This window comes from Phyllostomus discolor, chromosome 14 (assembly GCF_004126475.2).
Source record: "Phyllostomus discolor isolate MPI-MPIP mPhyDis1 chromosome 14, mPhyDis1.pri.v3, whole genome shotgun sequence".
Taxonomy (NCBI): domain Eukaryota; kingdom Metazoa; phylum Chordata; class Mammalia; order Chiroptera; family Phyllostomidae; genus Phyllostomus; species Phyllostomus discolor.
In genome coordinates this window covers 9,337,655-9,357,342 of record NC_040916.2, presented here as the reverse complement: position 1 = coordinate 9,357,342, position 19,688 = coordinate 9,337,655, and the positions used below count along the sequence as shown (strand labels likewise).

The 19,688-nt window shown below is 37.3% G+C and overlaps 1 protein-coding gene across 3 annotated transcripts in view; it reads right to left on the bottom strand.

Moving 5' to 3' along the window:
- The window catches only part of SYT14 (synaptotagmin 14), a 228,330-nt gene that overhangs the window by 66,976 nt on the left and 141,666 nt on the right, over positions 1-19,688 (bottom strand). For all 3 annotated transcript variants that reach the window (XM_028530798.2, XM_028530797.2, XM_036015611.1), the window contains one exon: positions 18,164-18,613. In XM_028530798.2, the coding sequence (XP_028386599.2) occupies positions 18,164-18,613 (450 nt within the window). The remainder of the gene's footprint in view (positions 1-18,163; positions 18,614-19,688) is intronic.

Below are 19,688 nucleotides of genomic sequence, written 5' to 3'. Positions count from 1 at the left end.
CACAGTGGACATGAAGCGCAAGAAAAAAAAAGTGAACCTTTGTTGGTTATAAGCCATTAAAAGTTTCAGGGTTTGTTATCTCAGAACAACTTAGCTTAAGCTGCCTAATATATTTTGCTATGTATGAGTTACTCCTTATGCCTGAAAATAATAAAACTGCAGAAACCCAAGACACTAACCGGAAAGAACATAAGCACCCTATGTTCGTTGCAATGTTATTTGCAATCGTCAAGATTTGGAAGGGGCCAGGTGTTTATCGGTAGATGAGTGGATAAAACAACTATGGGACATTTACACAATGGAATTCTACTAAAATTCCACTAAAAAAAGAAGAAACTTTTACTCTTTGCAACAGCATGGATGGACCTGGAGAACGTTATGCTAAGTGAAATAAGCCAGTCAGAGAAAGACAAACACCGTATGATTTCACTCATATGTGGAATCTACTGAATACACTGAACTAACAAGCAAAACAGAGACAAACTCATGGACAGGGAGCAGGCAGACAGCTTGGGGGCAGGCAGGTTAGGGGGTGAAAGGATCAAATAAAAAAAAAAAGGACTCATGGACATGGACACCAGTGTGATGATTGCTGGGGTCGGGGGGGGGAAGGGTAAAAGGGGGATATACAATAATGGAAAATAACAAAAAAATACATTTAAAAAGTTAAAAAATTATAATTCAGACTTAATAAATACTCAAAATATATTTTGAAAAAGTTGTATTTTAAAAACATTCAAGGTCTGAATTACTAGTTGCTTGTATTGTTGCTCCCTTCCTTTCCAGATTGCTGTTTTCTGATTTTGACCCGTGAAAAACCCATCATAGTCTTTTCTACTAACACCTATCTAAGATTACTTTAGGACAATAAATTTATTCACATGTGAATGAGACCCAATAAACAGTATTAGTTAATATTCACCAAGTGCCTACCTTGTGCCAGAGAGGTTCTCAATTCTTTACATGGTTTCCCTCTTTTCACAAAAATTTTATGAGACGGCTATTCTTGTCATCCTCTTTTACAAATGAAGAAGATGAGAAACAGAGGTTGTGTGCACCCAACAGCACACAGTCAAGAAGAAGCAGGGAACGGAAACAGATGTGAAAGCTGAGACAGCGCCTCTGTGTTCCCGACCTCTATGCCACAACGACTCTCCTAAGTGCCAATATAAACTCCGTCTTGAAAATCTAATAACTATGTAATTTTATACGATACATCATAAATGGGTTGGTATAAATAAGCCATTTTTAAAACTTGAACACAACTTAAGGGAGAACGCCAGCTTTCATTTCAAGTAAAACATACCCTCCAGAATAAATTGTTTAATATGAAAAAAGGACTTATAATACATGCTGTTTTCCAAGAACTAAATGGTATCTTATTCCTTTAAAAATGAGCTAAATTAAAATTCAAGTACTACACTTTACTTTTTTATTGTAGAATATTATAAGATAAATAACTAATTATGGTATCTAGTTTTATTACACATTAGGAAATTAAAAACTCTGTGCACCAAACTTAACCAGTTTTTAGTTTCTATTAGCTCGTCTAGCTTTCTCTACTAGCACAAATGTAACGAGCCCTGTTCTAAGCCTCAGTTCCCCAAAGTGACATACAATAAGAACACTGTAAACAGGTTCTTTACACAGCATTTAGAAACAACTGTCAGAGGTAAAGGAAAGACAAAAATCATTATTTTTTGTAACACCAGAGAATATCTATACTATAAAACCATAAATTATGATAGAATGATTCAAGTTAAATTAAGGAGATCTATTTTATTTCAGATTAACTATTTTTTTATTTTTAATTATATTTTATTGATTATACTATTACAGTTGTCCCAATTTTCCCCCTTGGCCCCACCTACCCAGCAACCCCCTCTCCCTCAGGCAGTCCCCACACCATAGTTCATGTTCGTGGGTCATGCATGTAAGCTCTTGGGCTACTCCATTTCCTATACTGTACTTTACATCCCTGTGGCTATTCTGTTAGCTATTTGTTAACTTTATGTACCTATTTGTACTCGTTAATCTCCTCACCTCTTCACCCATTCTCTCACACCCCTCTCCCATCTGGCAACCACCAAAATGCCCTCTGTTTCCATGATTCTGTGTCTGTTCTTCTACTTTGCTTAGTTTGTTTTCTGATTCAATTGTTGATAGGTACATATTTATTGCTATTATTTTTTAATTTTTTAAAAATATTTTAAAAATATTTTATTTATACTTAGAGGGGAAGGGAAGGAGAGAGGGAGAGAAATATCAGTGTATGGTTGCTTCTCATGAGCCCCCCACTGGGGACCTGGTCCACAACTCAGGGCAAGTGCCCTGACTGGGTATCGAACTGGCGACCATTTGGTTTGTGGCCTGCACTCAATCCACTGAGCTATAGCAGCCAGGGCTATTGCTATTTTATTGTTCATACTTTTGAAAAACTTTTTCTTAAATAAGTCCCTTTAACATTTCATATAGCAATGGTTTGGTGACAGTGAACTTTAGTTTTTTCTTATCTGGGAGGCTCTTTATCTGCCCTCCGATGCTAAATGATAGCTTTGCTAGGTAGAGCAATCTTGACTATAGGTCCCTAGATTTCATGATTTTGAATATTTCTTGCCAGTCCCTTCTAGCCTGCGAAGTTTCTTTTGAGAAATCAGCTGACAGTCTTATGGGAACTCCTTTGTAGGTAACTAACTTCTTTACTCTACCTACTTTTAAGATTCTCTCTTGATCTTTAACCCTCAGCATTTTAATTATGAAGTGTCCTAGAGTGGGGCTTTTGCATCCATCTTGTTTGAGACTCTCTGTGCCTCCTGGAATTGCATGTCTATTTCCTTTACCGCATTAGGGACATTTTCTTTCATTATTTTTTCATACAGATTTCCAATTTCTTGCTTTCTTTTCTCTTTCTCAACCCCTATGATGCGTATGTTGGATCTCTTGAAGTTGTCTCACATGCAGCTTATACTATCCTCATTTTTTTTATTCTTATTTCTTCTTGTAGTTATGATTGATTGCTTTTTTGCTTCCTCATGTTCCAAATCATTGATCTGATTCTCGGCTTCATCCACTCTACTGTTGTTTTCCTGTCAATTGTTCTTTATTTCGATTAGTGTATCTTTTGTTTCTGACTGGATCTTTTTTATGCTGTTGAGGTCCCCACTACATTCCTTGAGCATCCTTATAACCAGTGTTGTTTAAATAATTTTTTGTTATTCTATTACAATGCCCCAATTTTTCACCCTTTGCCCTCCTCTGCCCATCCCACCTCTTGCTCCCACAGTCAATTCCCACAGTTATCCATGTCCATGAATCATTCACACATGTTTTTTAACTAGTCCCTTCGCCTTCTTTCCACCATTACCCCCACTGTCCCCTCCAGTAACTGTCAGTCTATTCCATCTTTCCATGCCTGCCTGTCATTCTGTTTTGTTCGTTAGTTTACTTTGTTCATTACATTCCTCTTATAGGTGAGATCATACAGTATTTGTCTTTTAGCAACTGGCTTATTTCACTTAGCATGATATTCTTCATTTCCATCTATGCTGTCAAAAAGATAGGAGTTCTTTCTTTCTGCTGTGTAGTATTCCATGTGTAAATGTACTACGGTTTTTTAATTCACTCATTTACTCAGGGGCACTTAGGATGTTTCAGTACTTGGTTATTGTAAATGACTCTGCTATGAACATAGGGGTGCATAAAAGTTGTTTTGAATTGGTAATTCAGGATTCTTAGGCTATATCTCCAGCAGCAAAATTGCTGGGTCAAAAGGCAGGTCCATTTTTAGTTTTTTGAGAAAATTCCATACTGTTTCCACAGTGGCTTCAACAGTCTGCATTCCCACCAACAGTGTACTAGCTTTCCCTTTTCTCTGCATCCCTGTCAGCATTTGTTGTTTGATTTACTGATGATTTACCAATCAAATAGTTTGATTTACCATTATGATAGGTGTGAGGTGGTATCTCACTGCAGTTTTAATTCACATCTCTCTTAATGGCTAGTGATGTTGAGTATTTTTTCATGTGCCCATTGTTGGGAACCACCTTACCTGGTTTCAGAAGCTATAACCCCCCCCCCCCCCCCCCCCCATGGCTAAGGCTGAGTGAGAGACCTTGGGACTATAAGCCACTAAGGAGACAAAGTTTATCTCTGTGGCAGGGATGCTGCCTCTGCCCCCTTTTACTTCACCCTTCTTGGCCCTGGCAGATGACTGGTTAGCCAATGACAGGTAAGATTCCTCAAGGGAGGGATCACCTAAGACAGGCATAGTCATGAAGGGGCCCTCAGGGAAGGGCTTGGGGGCCTATAAAAAAGGGGGTGATGGACCCTCACCCCTGGGCTTTGACATAACCTGAGTCATCACTCTGTCTGCAAGAAGTCTCCTAATTTCTTGGCTGCCTTACTTCCTCTGCCTGACTTAAGCCTGAAATAATGACAGAGGGTGGTGCAGCCCTGTGCTGGAAAGGGCGGGTTCCCCAAGACAATCAGGCCTAAGAAAGAATGCATAAAATCCTGTGAAACCTGCTTTGTTAAGAATACCCTCAATTTAAATGATAAGGGTCCAAGCACAGAATGAGTTTGTTTCCCCAAAGTTTTATGGCCCTTTAGCTATCTGACCCTGATTCAGAATAAGCCCTCAGAGTTCTTTGTATATTATCTATTGTTTGATCCTTACTGCCTGACAATGACTGATGAGCTTTACCTGTATTCCCATGTAAATTAAACCCAATAAAAGCCCACTGAGGAACAGGCTCCTGGCCCTTCTCCTTTGAGAGATCCACCACCATTCCTCCCCAAGCAGATCATGTCTTGGTAGATTTAGTCTCATCCATGGCAGAGCCCATCTGTATGTTCTCCTTGGAGAAATGTCTATTCAGGTCCTTTGCCTATTTAATTGGATTGTTTTTCTTTCTATTGTTGAGTTGTATGAGTTCTTTATATATTTCAGAGAACAATTAAATATCATAAACAGAAAGTAGGGGGAAAATCCTATTTATTACAGCAACAAGAAAAATAAGGTACCTAGGAATAAATTTTACCAAGGAGGTAAAAGACCTATACTCAGTGAGAACACTGAAGAAAGACATTAAGGAAGATACAAATAAATGAAAGCATATATCATGTTCATGGATTGGAAGAATTAACATCATTAAAATGTCCACACTGCCCAAAGCAATCTATAGATTCAATGCAATTCCTATTAAAATACCAATGGCATATTTCACAGATCTAAAACAAGTATTTTAAAATTTTGTATGGAAACAAAAAAGACCCCAAATAGCTTCAGCAATATTGAGGAAGAACAACAAAGTAGGAGGGATCACAATACCTGACATCAAACTATACTACAGGGCCACTGTAATCAAAACGGTCTGGTACAGGTATAAGGACAGACACACAGATCAATGGAACAGAATAGAGAACCCAGAAATAAACCCAAGTCTCTATGGTCAATTAATATTTGACAAAGGGGTCACAGCATACAAAGGGGTAAAAATACCCTATTCAGTAAATGGTGTTGAGAGAACTGGACTAGTACATGCAAAAAAATTAAACTAGACCACCAAGTTACACCATACAGCAGAATAAAATCAAAATGGATAAGAGATATAAATATTACTCGTGACACCATAGAAGTCCTAAAGCAAGACACAGGCAGTAAAATTTCTGATATCCCATGTAGCAATATTTTTGCCAATATATCTCCCAGGACAAGGGAAATAAAGGAAAAATAAACAATGGGGACTACATCAAATCAAAAAGCTTCTGCACGGCAAAAGAAACCATCATTAAAATGAAAACAGACCAACCATATAGGAGAATATTTTTGCCAATGATACACTGCACAAAGGTTTGATCTTCAAAATACATAAAGAACTCATATGATTTAACCAGTGTTTTGGATCTGCATCTATCTGATAGATTACTTATCTTTGTTCTTAGTTCTTTTTCTTGTGTTTTGCTCTTTTCTTTCATTTGGGCCATGTTTCTTTGTTCCCTCATTTTGGCATCCTCCCTGTGTTTGTTTCATCTATTAGGTAGAGCTGCTATGACTCTGTCCTAGTAGTGTGCCTAACGTAGGTGTCTTGTAGGGTCCAGTGGCATAGCCCCTCGTTATTACTCAGGCTGGATACTTGAGGTGCTCCCTTTTTATGGGCTGAGTACACCCTCCTCTTGTAATAGAGCCTTGACTGCTTTGGCAGGTCAATGGGAGGGATTTACCCAGGCCAGTCAGCTTCAAGGACTGGCTGTGACCACTGACCACCAACCTCTGCCTTCCCAGGAGGATCAGCTATTCAGGGGCAGGGTGGTGGTGCTCTGACATGGTGTGTAACTGTCCTCTGGGTGCACAGGCTCTGGGGTTTCCTGGGCCAAGGTCAGCCCCTACTTGTGTTCTGTCTGGGCCACCCTCTATAAGCTATAAAGCAATCTGAAATGGCTGCTACTTGCACTGGGCTTGAAGATTCCCAGGCGAAGCCAAGTTGTGAATATAGGCTGGGTGCTGCTAGTACCAGGTCTGGGCCACTTAGCCAGAGGTACAGAGGCTGAGGACTCACTGAGGCCAGCTGTTGCTTGTTTGAGAGGATTTAGGAAGTTGTGAAGCATGAGCCAAGACTACCCATTAATATGGAAAAGTCACTGTTAATAAAAGTTTGGGTGGGCCTTTAAGTTGGGTGGGATGGAGACTCAGGGGATCTCCAGAGTAGGGCAAACAGCGTTAGCCAGGTTGATGGGGGCTCAGATATGGCACAACCTGTCAGCTGTGTTCTGTGAGGGGAGGGCCAGAAAAAAGACAATGGCCTCTGCCTGTCTTTCTGACTGGGAGAAAGCTCTCCCTCAGCTCCCACATTTATGCCAGATACTTCAGTTCCTCCCCTTATGCCACCGGTGCCTTTCAAGGTGCTACCACAGTGCTAGAGTTCAGAGGTAGTGAGCCTGAGTAAGTCTGTGTGGGGGTTCTTTAAGGGAACTGCTTGCGACTCCAGCAGTTCTTCCACCAACTCAGTCCCGGCTGGGTTTTGCAGCCAGAAGTTGTGGGGACTTATCTTCCTGGCACTGGAACCCAGGGTTGGGACTCCTCGTTCCCAAGACATTCCCTCCAGATTTTTATCCTTCACACGTGGACATGGGACCAGCCCATTTCACGTCTCCACCCCTCCTACCAGTCTGGATAAATGTGGTTTCTCTACTTCTTTAGTTAACAGGCTCCCATTCAGCTAGATTTTCTGACAGTTATGAGTGACAGTTGTTCTATAGTTGTGATTTTCACGTGGTTGTGATCAAGGATAGGAGCCGTGTTTACCTATGCCACCATCCTGGCTTTATGTACAACTAATATTTCTACTCTACAAAGATTTCCACATTCCTCATCACTTTAAAAGATTACAGCCTTGTGAAGTACAGTAAATCCTCACTTAATGTTGGTAGGTTCCGACACTTGAAGCAAAACAACGTGTAATGAAACCAATTTTACCATAGGTTAATTGACATAAACAAGAGTTAAGTTCCTCTTATGAAACTCCAGTGTTTCATCAGCGATGTAACAAAATGACATTGAACTATTTGAGGACCTGATGTACTCAATTGGGCATTACTGTCACAATTGCTAATGTGTCTGCTATGGAGAATTAGCCTCCTCAGCAGAATAGACCTTTGCCTAATCAATACCTAAAAATGAATTTGCTAGAACAGAAGCTCTTGGTAGTGAATGAACACATACGGTCCTTGCAGGTCTATGTCATTGTCAGTGACAGAAATCATTTCCATCCGTCTGCTTCATATAAACAGCATCAGCAACTTATATACAGGGTTATCACGTACAATTATTTTATGACCATAAGTATTCTTTGCCCTGAATAGGGTAAAATAAAATGTGACTTTCAAATAGATATTTGTCTCATTACATATCCCTACTGAATCTACAGAAGAAATGTGATGATGAGACTGAAAACCCACTAATAAAAGATTCCCTTCAACTTTAATTCTTAAAAATTAAGTTCTTTTGGCCCTGGTCAAATAGCTCGATTGGTCAGAACAGCGTCCCCATACATCCAGGTTGCCAGTTTGATCCCCAGTCAGGGCACCTAAAGAATCAACCAATGAATGCATAACGAAGTAGAACAAATAGATATTTTTCTCTGCCTGTCTCTCTCCTTCTCTTCCCCCCTCTCTAAAATCAATCAATAATAACATAAAAAATAAGTTCTTTTGTCCCACACCTCTCCTTGTTTATAAAGGCTATCTCTTACCTATTTATGATTTTCTGTTTTCAGTATTCCTTAAGCTCAGACATCACCATAGGAACATAAATGCATCAAGTATAAAACTGCTTCTTTTCTAAATTAAATTTCAAGTTATCTAGAGAAAAAACCCTTTTTTTGTAGTTAGTATTAATTAGTTCTCTTTAAATTCTCATTGCATGTCTAAACAGGCATTACCTTGGAAAAGTAGCACTAAACCCTGCCAACCTCAAAACAAATGTTGCAGAAGATATAACCAAAATTATTTCGGAAGAAATGTCTTCCATATTATTAATTCAGATAAAAACAAACACTAAAAACAATATTATTACTATTGGTTGGTTTGTAAAATACATTCTTATAAAATACTTTTTCATATCTAGCATTTTTCAAAAATAGTACCACTTTAATAGGTTTCCAATGAAGAACCCACTACTTTAAATTCTTTTAAGACTTTAAGTGTGAAAATCCTAAAATTAAGATTTGGGTTTTTTAAACACATTTGCCCACTGGATACTGCCCTGCTATTTAGTATTAACATGATAGGGGAAATGACAAGGAAAAATAAAATGTTGCTTCTCTTTGTTACTTCTTTTATTTCTAAAGGGCAGACCTCAAGAACAACCTCATTCAATGTTACTGTTTATTACCATTTGCCCAAATGGTAATAAACAATGGTAAGATAATAAACAAGAAGCACAGTAGATAGAGCTATTTTATTACTGTGAAACAATCCAGAAGAAAGAGAACTGTTGACGGTACTGAAAATACTTCTTTAAAAAATAAACGTAATTTCACAGCTGTTGGTAATAATAATGAGGCTGGCATATTCTCAGGATGTTCACCAACTAGACTCTCCAAAGGAATCATTTTTTAAATAGTGGACAATATTTAGAATTTAAATGTTATGTATCTCCACATGTTTCTGTAAAGAATATTATTTTATCCCCCCTTGCTCCTTTTTAATGAATTTTAGTGTCCTTAATTATAGAATATGTTGCTCACTTGCACCCAAATTTACCTATTTTACTCCAGTCTAAAATGACCAAATAGTACTCTTTTTCCATGAAGTTTTTGTTACAGCCAACTGAAATCTGTATCTTAGAAGAGTTAACTGCATAAAATAAAATACAGCATGAGAGGACAATACCAGTACTTTAAGCTTATCTTTTAATTTGCTGGTTTATTTTTTCTTAAATAATATACACTAAACAAAGTGTATGGGGCAGTACTTGGCAGTTTACAGATTAGCACTTGGATAGTTCAGCTAAAAGAATGCCAGTGAGTTGCTCCAAGTTTTCTATTCTCTGCACTAAATATTAAAAGTTTTAGTCACAAAGTTTTCAGTTTCCTCACTCAATTTCTTGCATTTTTCAAAAATTTTCAAAATTTATTGAGGCTTAACATTTAAAGTTGACTTCTTTTTATCCTGCAAACCAAGAATCTAATTTACACACACAAAGCTTCCTTTTTTGCTCTAGTTTAGCCTCTCCCTTTCATTGGAAGATTTATCTGATAACAATCCTCCTGGTGAGACTAGTTACTCCTCCCTACCTACAACACAGGCTCCCTCCATTTCCCTTTGAACAACTGTCTCTCAGCAAGTCTGTAGCTGGTTGTAAGTGAGGGAGGCATGACTCACTCCTGCTGTTGTCTAGGGAACTGAATTGCACCCGTGCAACCTCTCCATCAGCAGTAACTTTTATCTGTGATCGTTAGTTTATCATGAAGTATTTATTTTAAATTGCTTTATGATGAAGCGTAATCTACATTTAGAAAAATATAGATCTTTATTGATAATGGTAGTACATGAATTACAGTGAATATTAAAATAGGTGAAGCTAAGTTTTAAGTGGTATTTGCTAATGTAGCCTACAGTATGATTCAGAAGGATACACAGTTCAATTATAGACAGAAGCAATAATTTACCTCTCTTAGAAATAAAAGTAATAGTACTAAAATCAAACTAAATTAATTCAATCCATTAACATAAAAATAGGCTACTTTTGAGATACAAGGATTTTAGAAATTGAAAGTTGAAATTACAGGTTATTAAAAGAAGACCAACACTGCAGTTAGGTCTTAAGGAAGTTTGGTCACTCTTAGGAAACTGTGGCACTATACACTCTGGAAGGTGAAACCATAAAGCATGTATGTCCCTAATTCATCAATTATTTGAAAATAAAATGATTCCCGATGTGTCCTTATTTACCCTGAGATGCATACCTATTTGATCCAGGTCAGAAAAGATTCCTAATAGGGCTGTTTTTAAAAATACTGGGATCTATCAGGAAATTATATATATATATGGAACTTAGAAAGAATTTTAAAATGATCAAGTTTATATGAACATATTGATGAATCAATTTAAAAGTGTTCATTAAATACCTATGTTCTAGATTCTATGAAAAATACCATCTAAGTAAAACACACACACTCTCTTCTCAAAAAGTTTAAAATCTGAAAGACAGAGAACAAATCTGATAAAAAAGAAAGCATAATTAGCTGCAAAAAAAAACCCCCACCGGAAGCAGTAACTTAGAAATAATATGCACCATATGTAGTGATTCACCCATTGATCCATTCAGCATTTATAAAGCAATCACCACTAAATATTTGGTATACAAAGATAGATTAAGATCAACTAGTTAAATTATATTAGAAAAAATCAAACAAATTTCTATAGAGGTGGGATTTAAATTAGGCTTTAAATAAAATATGAGATTTAATTTGATAGTCAAATAGTTAAATTATGATTGGAATCAACATTTGGATACTCACTCTCACCACTATTATCCAATATGGTATTGGAAGACCTAGACATAGCAAATAGACAAGAAAAGGAAATAAAAGGCATCCAAATTGGAAAGGAAGAATTAAATTGTCACTATTTACAGATGACATGGTACAATATATAGAAGACCCTAAAGAACCCACCAAAAGTTAATAAAATTACAAAAGAATTCAGTCAAGTAGCAGGAGAAAAAATTAATGTAAAGAAATCCATTATATACCCATACACTAACAATAAACAATCAGAAGAAATTAAGAAAACAACTCTATTTATAGCTGCATAAAAAAACCCTAGTAATAAATGTAACTAAAGAAGTGAAATAACTATAATCTGAAAAATGTAAAACACTGAAGAAATTTAAGAGAACACAAATAAATGGTAGGATATACCGTACTTATGTATTGTTAAGGATTAGTACCATTAAAATGCCCATACTACCAAAAGCAATCAACAGACTCAATGCAATCACTATCAAAGTACCAATGACATTTTAGTACAACGTAAATGAAGACGAATCCCTGACACTGGCTGTATCTTCTACCTTAACATTCATTCTGTTAGTCTCCGAACTTCTTCACTAACAAACTTCCATTATGCTCCTCCTTTTCAGAATCTTCACGATGCCTTTGGTCCTTCTGACCTATGGTGAGCTTCGCCAGAACTTTAGTTTCTTCTTTACGCCCCCAAAACCTTGTTTCAATTGAAACCCGATTCTTCTCTGAGGATGTATCATCCTCTGCAGACTTTTCCTCCTGATTATTCCCTCATTCCCAAAAGGCTTCCGGATCGGGAAGCAAGGTCCTCTGCTGCGTTTTCAAACACCGCTCCTCTAAAGCTGTGGAAAAGAGTAACTGTTTTCCTTGAAGGCTCATGTCATCCTGTCCACATAAACATTTTATCCTGAAAATTTCATCTTCATTCCCTACACATTTCTTCTTCGTTCCTCGAGAACAATGACTCTTGATTCAACCTTCTTTTACGTTTCAATTTCTGCCACCATCTTTTGTGACTTCAAAATCTATGTGGATAACCCACCCAAAATCCTGCCCTTTCCTGATCAACTTATCCCTCTCCAGTGATTTCACCTTTTGTTTCATCTCAGATGTGCATTTCCACCATCGCTGGACCCTTGTCATCTCATCATGTTAAGTTAAAACATTCTCCTTTCTAACCACAGTCCTGGAACTTCCCCTGTTTCTTCTTCAGCCCCTCTTCTCATGTGTGTTCCTTGGCATCTTTGGGACTTTCGGTCCACTAACCTTCTCACTTCCCCCCCGCCTAGCAATCCCATTCTAGCTTCACCTCTCTCTTTATTCCACTTAGATTTCATGGTCCATAATTTCAATAAATACCTTGAAAATATTTCTGCTTCTCTCTGTTCATCCCAGACACATCAATTAATATCTTTCTTCAATTACCTCTCCTATAGCTTGTTACACTCCATTTTTTTAATTTTAGCATTTGCTTAGTATTTAAACATGACCAAGTCTCTCCTAATCTGAAAAACATCTTTCCAGAACCCCTACTTTCCAAATACTGTCCTCTCTTCATGTTTTCACAGCCAAACTTGGTAAAAAAGTTGTCCACATGACTGCCAGCCTAGTCTGGAATCTGGCCTCGTGGCCTCACCAACACCAGTCCCTCTGTGGCTACCCATTACCTCCATACCCTAAATGCAGCGGGCAGTTTTCAATATGGGTTCCCTAGGCGGCATTTGACCAAGTTGATTATATCTTCCTTCATAACTTTATTCTTGGTTTTTGTGACACTTTACTACCTTTCTTCCTACCCTACCCCTCCCTTTCTTCAGTCTTTAAATCTAGGGGTTCCTGAGGATCCACTCTTCTCACTCCTTGGACAGTCCCACCCACTTCCACGTCTACTTCCTATAACTTCTCTGTATTTGCACAGACACAAAATATGGAACCAGATTTTCTAAATACAGACATCTGGACACATATTAAGAACCCTCCTCATTAGAACTTAAGAAAAGTTAAGTTTTCCACAAGGCCGTATCTTTCCTCTTACTCCTTTGCTTACCCTAAAAAAATTCTCGCTAGGAACTGATCTGTTTTTTCACCTTCACTAAACTGACCAGGGTCCAAATTCCCTGACCATTTCTGACTCCATTTTTTTTAAATTGATGAATGATTTTCATAAATTACCCAAATAATACAGAAATAAACAAAGATGGAAAAATAAAAATCACCTTTAACTTTACTACCCATAAATTGTTATTAAGTGAACATCTTGCAGGCATCATTCTATAAATGTGTACAAATAGTAGTAGGAACAGAAATAACTATAAAAAATGGGATCAAACTGTAGCTTTTTATTTTAAAATCCATTTTACTTTATGTAAACTTAATAGAATGCAATGAAATAAAATTGAATTTTACATAAATATTTCTTCCTGACAGAGAGATTATTTTCTTTAAATAAGTGAGATTTCTCTAAGTTAATGCTAAGGGAGCAGCCATGAAGAAAAAGAATAAATAGGGAATACCTACAGACTTGATTTATATGCGTATAGTTATATAAAGGTATTTGCTGGAGACTTCATAAATTGGTAAAGCATAGCCCGCCAAGACGAAAAGCAGACTCACAGAGTGTTTTGTGGGTACTCACCTCAACAAAGAAGTGATCTGCACATCTAATACTCAGTTTCAGTTCCCAGTTGTCTAGAGCAGAGGTCAGCAAACTTTTTCTGTAGAGCTAGATAGTAATATATTTTACACCCTGTGGACTCTATTCATTTTCTTTTGTTTTTTATTTTTGCTTTTTGTAATTCAAAACCTTTTTTTATTTTAATTTTTAAGTATACTGTACTGATTGTGCTATTATGATTGTCCCAGTTTTTCCCCTTTTGCCCTCCTCTGCCAGTTGTTCCTGTTCCTTTCCACGATCTGCCCCTTGGTTCACGTCCATGGATTGTGCATTTAAATTCTTTGGCTCTTCCATTTCCTATGCTATTCTAACTTCCCCACCTATTTTGTTACTAACAATTATGCTTCTTAATCCCTGTACCATTTCCCTCTTCTCCTTCCCCCTCCCAGCTGATAAAACCTCCAAATGATCTCCATATCTGTGATTCTATTCATGCTCTGGTTGTTTGCTTTGTTTGTTTGTTTCTTTGTTTTAGAATCAGTTGATGATAGTTATGAATTTGTTGCCTTTTTAATGTTCATGGTTTTGATCTTCTTTTCCTTAAATTATTCCCTGTAATAGTTCATATAATAATGGCTTGGTGATGATGAATTCCTTTACCTTTATCTTGTTTGGGAAGCACTTGATCTGTCCTTTGATTCTAAATGATAACTTTGCTGGATAAAGTAATCTAGGTTGTAGATTTTTTCTTTTCTTTTCTTTTTTTATTGTTGTTCAATTATAGTGGCCCCTCATTCCCCCCCATTACTCTCTCCTGCCCTACCCAAGGTAGTGACCTTCCACTGTCAGTCCCCCCGCCCCACTGTTGTCTTTGTCCATGGGTCCTTTGTACATGTTCCTTGACTTGTCCCTTTCCCTTCTTTCCCCCTCCCATCTCCCCTCTGGTCACTGTCAGTTAGTTCTTCACTTCCATCACTTTGAATACTTCTTGCCATCCTTTCTTGCCTGCAAAGTTCCTTTTGAGAAATCAGCTGATAGTCTTATGGGAACTCCTTTGTAGTTTAACGCTCTGCTTTTCTCTTGCTGCTTTTAAGATTCTCTCTTTATTTTTAACCTTTGGCATTTTAATTATGATGTGTCTTGATGTGCTCTTCTTTGGGTCCAACTTGTTTGGGACTCTGTGCTTCCAGGATTTGTGTGTTTATTTTCTACAAATTAGGGAAGTTTTCTTTCATTATTTTTTCAAATAAGTTTTGAATTTCTTGCTCCTCCTCTTCTTTTTTTGGCATACTTATGATTTGGATGTCCCAGAGGTTCCTAAGCCTGTCCTCATTTTTTAAAAATTCTTTTCTTCTTTTTGTTCTGGTTGAATGTTTTCTCTTCCTTATGTTTCAAATTGTTGATTTGAATCCTGGCTTCCTTCCCTTCTCTGTTGGTTTCCTATGGATTATTCCTTCTTTCCCTTAGTGTACTCTTCATTTCGTCCTTTATTTTTTGCCATATTCAAGGAGTTCTCTGAGCATCCTGATAACTAGTGTGTTGAATGAACTCTGCATCTGATAGGTTGGCTATCTCTGTTTCCCTTTTTTTCTGGGGTTTTGTTCTGTTCATTTTTCTTTGTCTCCTCAATTCAGTAGCCTCCCTGTGTTTGTTTCTGTGTATTAGGTAGAGCTGCTTTTACTCCCTGTCTTAATAGTGTGGCCTATTGTAGAAATGGCATCTTTAAATTGTGTGGGGCAGAGCCTTAGGTAATTGCCAGGGTGGGGTAACCCACTTCATCACTTTGTGGCTGTGTGGAGAGAGTTTGGAGAGGGGACAATGCCACTGCCTGGCTTGTTGCAGTTCACCTGGCACTTGCCCTGTTTTCAGTCACTTCATCCCTTCCCATGTGTGACTGGCACCCTTCCAGCTGCTGCCATGGTGGTGAATTCTGGAGTGGATAGGTGTGTATATGTTCTAAATCTATGCTAGCTCTTTAAGTGGTGAAAACCTGGCAGTTTCTTCAGCTGCCCCAATCCCTGCTGGTTTTTACAGCGAGGGGTAAAGGGGATCTAACTTCTTAGTGCTGGAACCTTGAGCTGCATGGCCTAGCCTGAGGCTGGGATAGCTCATTCCCAAGGTATCCCTCCTGTCCTTTCCACCACCACTGCTGCCACCATTCCACTCTCCTTCTCTGCCCATCTCTGTAACTCTGCACCTCCTACCCATCTGGATGAACGTGTCTTTTTTTAAATTGTTGGTTGCCAGACTTCCATATAGCTTGATCTTCCGACGGTTCTGGGTATTAGTTTTGAAATCTGGTTGTAATTCTTTCTATGGTTGTACAAGGGGGCAAAGTGTGGCTACCTATGTTTCCATCTTGACTGGAAGTCTGTATTAGTTTTCTACTGATTGTAGTAGGTTACTTCAATCTTCACAGGTTTAAAAATACCCATTTATTATTTCACTGTTTCTGCAAGTCAAAAGTCTGGCTGGGTTCAACTGGGTTCTCTGTTATGGATCTTACAAGGCTGTGACCAAGGTGTTGGCTCAGCTGGGCTCTTATTCTTCTTGGGGAAGAATCTTCCTCCAAGTTCATTCAGGTGCTGGCCAGATTCAGTTCCTTGCAGTTGTAGGACTGAGGTCCCTACATTCTTGCAGGCAGTTGGCCAGAGCTCTTAGAGGCCTCCCCCTCAGCTCCTCAAGGCCACTCTTAGGTCCTTCTACGATGACCCAGTCCACTTCGGCAACAAAGAACTGCGTGTTGAATCACACTCATGCTTTAAGTTAATTTTTTCTGCTACCAATTAGAGGAACTCTTTGCTTTTAAAGGGTTCACATAATGGAGTTAGGCCCACCCAGATAATACATGGTCAACTGACTAATAACCTTAATTACTTCTTCAAAATCCTTTTGCCATTTAATATAACATAATCACAGCAGTAATACTAGGGAATGAAGGTCATGAGGACCATTTTAGAATTCTGCCTGCTACAGTCTTCCCACTGGCCCCCATGGGTCACATACACCTGACATGTAAAATGTATTCACCGTAGTGTAAGGTTCTTAAAAGTCTCATCCTACTACATTATCAGTTCAAAGTAAAAAGACCCAACACATGAATCTAAATCTCATCATCTCAAAGTCCAAAATCTCATCCAAATCATCTGCTCTTATCTAAATCATGGCTCTTGATGTAACAACTCTTGGGCAAAATTCTTCCTACTTATGAACCTCTGTAACTAAAGAGACTAGCTATCAACCACAAACACTTCAACACTTAAAAATTTAAAAGCCAATAGGTGACAGTAAATATAGCATATTCCTATGGGTTTATAGGATAATATTTAGCCTTGAGTAGGGAAACTGGTAACTTGTTACAATTTAAAATTTCAGAATGGACAATTTTAGGAAATGCCTTTAAAAAAATGAAATGAGCAATTTATCAGAGGAAGAGAAAAAAGTGAAGGTCAATTAAATATTGTGCCATTCTTAGTATGACTTTTAAACTTTCTCATTATTTAATCCGAGTGATCCGTTGCTAAAATGGTATGGGGTTCTATTGTGAATGACAGTCCTATAAGATCAAATGCTGCATGGTATAAATTCAACGCGAGTCTAATTTCAGACTTATGCTTATGCATTTAAAAGCTTAAAAACAACCCTAAAATATGATAACATTGTTTTACAATATAAATCTATTCTGAAATCTGTGTATTTATAATATAAAAAGGTTTTTAGTCAGTATAACAGAGATGAGTAAATTTAATTCATAATTTACATTTATAGCATATCACAGATATTCTCATAATCTAAGTAACTATGTGGCATAATGCATCTCCCTGGTTGAAATAAACAGTGCGGCTTTCTGATGATCTGCAATGCCTTGTGGGAATTTAGTTAAAAACACAAGGGGACACACACACACACACACACACACACACACACTTGTACATTATCAGAACCTAGAGGAAAAAGAGGAAAGGAAGAACAGCTCATAGCACTAAATTTAAGTATTCTTCCAAAAATACTAGAAAACCTCTGTTTAAAAGGGTGGAAAATATAACAAGGCCATTGTTTTTGAACCTTTAAAAATTATTTCACAGCAGTTCCGGAAAGACAGTCATGACCTAGGCAGCAGTACATCTTCTCTACAAGCAAACAGCATCAAAGAAGACACAGAGCTAGACAGTTCTTAACGTAGCACCTACTTCTACCCTGGAAAGAAAACAATATATTCTATACGGCATTCAGATGATGTCATAAATCAACCATCTAATAAATGTTTAACAAAGGAACAGGTGGTTAAGATACTGGGATAGACTCTGTGAAGGATAAAATACATAAAATAAATCATATATAATCTTCAAGGGCAACTTCTATAGATGAGAAAAATTTATACCTACCTATTCAGGGCTTAGAAATTTTGTAAAGGTAATATTACTATGCAAAAAATAGAAGGAAAAGGATGTTGGGTATATCATATTAAAATTGTGCATACCACGAACTTAACTGTATGTGGGCTATTAGATCAGATACTCACAGAATGATTGTAAGAAGGTTCCAATATCACAGGTAATGACATTTTCCCTTGAAGATTCAATTTTGTTAAATAAAAAATCTTTTCCCCCACAATCTTTTCTTTTTTCATGCGATGTACACCATACAGTCTAAATCGAACTGCATAATTTCCAATCATCTCAGATTCAACATGGTTAAATTTGAATGTTTCTGTGAAGACAGGGCATGGTCCTCTCTGGATGCTGGTTTTTGCTCTCTGTTTCTTTATAGGTAGAAGAACAAGGTGTACTTGCCACGAGTTGCCACCTGTCCTGTTATATGTTGGGATATCTGTGACAGCTGTCACTGTTACCAGAAGCTTCTGTTCTTGTGAGTCATAGTCAAAAGTCACATCCAGTGTGCCATATTTAGCTTCTGGCTCAGGATCAAAAGGTTTGGGAAGCTGTGAAGATGATCCTTGAGCTGACATATCCTAAGAAAAGCAAATTTAAATGTTTTCAGTTTTAACTCTATTATTTAATCTAGCATGTAAATAAATACCTGATAGGAGGAGGATGTGAGAACTGTTTTGATTTGGTACCACAAAGAAAGTAATAATAGTTAACAGTCTACTGCAAGCAGAAGCTACTGTACAGGGCCACTGTAGTTCTAAGTGGTAAGTTAAACTAAAAAACTTATCATAAAGAGACAGAATTTAAAATTCACCATCACAATTTTGAGGAAGTTGGGATATGTTTTTATAGTGAGAATTGAAAATATGTACTTCAACATGTAGGAAACTACTAAATTTTACTTTCAACATTATAAACAATGCAACTGACAGCTCAACATTACGCTGTAGAACAAAAGAACATAAATATTTTAAGTATAATGCGATTGAAAAACTGGTCCCATTTTCAGAGTTTGTTCTAAAATACTCCCATCTATAACAGAATGTAGACACATTTAGGCATGAAAATCAATGGAAATGTGAAATACGAAATTATAAATACAAAGGCCTCAAAATATTTGCAGCCAAATACTTATTTTCTATAATATACACTATTTTTAAGTTGAATTTAAAATTATATTTTATTTCTGATACTAATTACTACTGAAAATGGCAAAATAATATACATTTCAAAAGTTTAAGAAAGATGAAATCTGTTCATTTTAATTATGCAATGAAAAAAATTGTACCTGTTTTACCTGGAATTGTCTCAAATTCCTGCCAGTGTAACTATCTGGAATGTAAATAGAGTTTCAGCTAGTTATGGGCAGTGCCAAACCCAGGTCTCTGACCTTTCAGCTATACCACCTGCCCCTTCAAGTCTTTTAGTAAATCTCGAATGTTTTTCATTTTAAAATGTGGACCAATGTTATAATTTTCTAAATTTTTCTGAACTTTTACTTAGTGTCTACTTACTAGTAAGTAGTCACTACTGTTGACTGCCAATCTTCTCTTTTTGCACTTCTCAAAAACAACCTGAGTTGTAGCCAGAGACACAGTGTGTAGGGAAGACTATAATTCGAAACTTTCCTCTAGCTGGATGACCATGAGACTCACT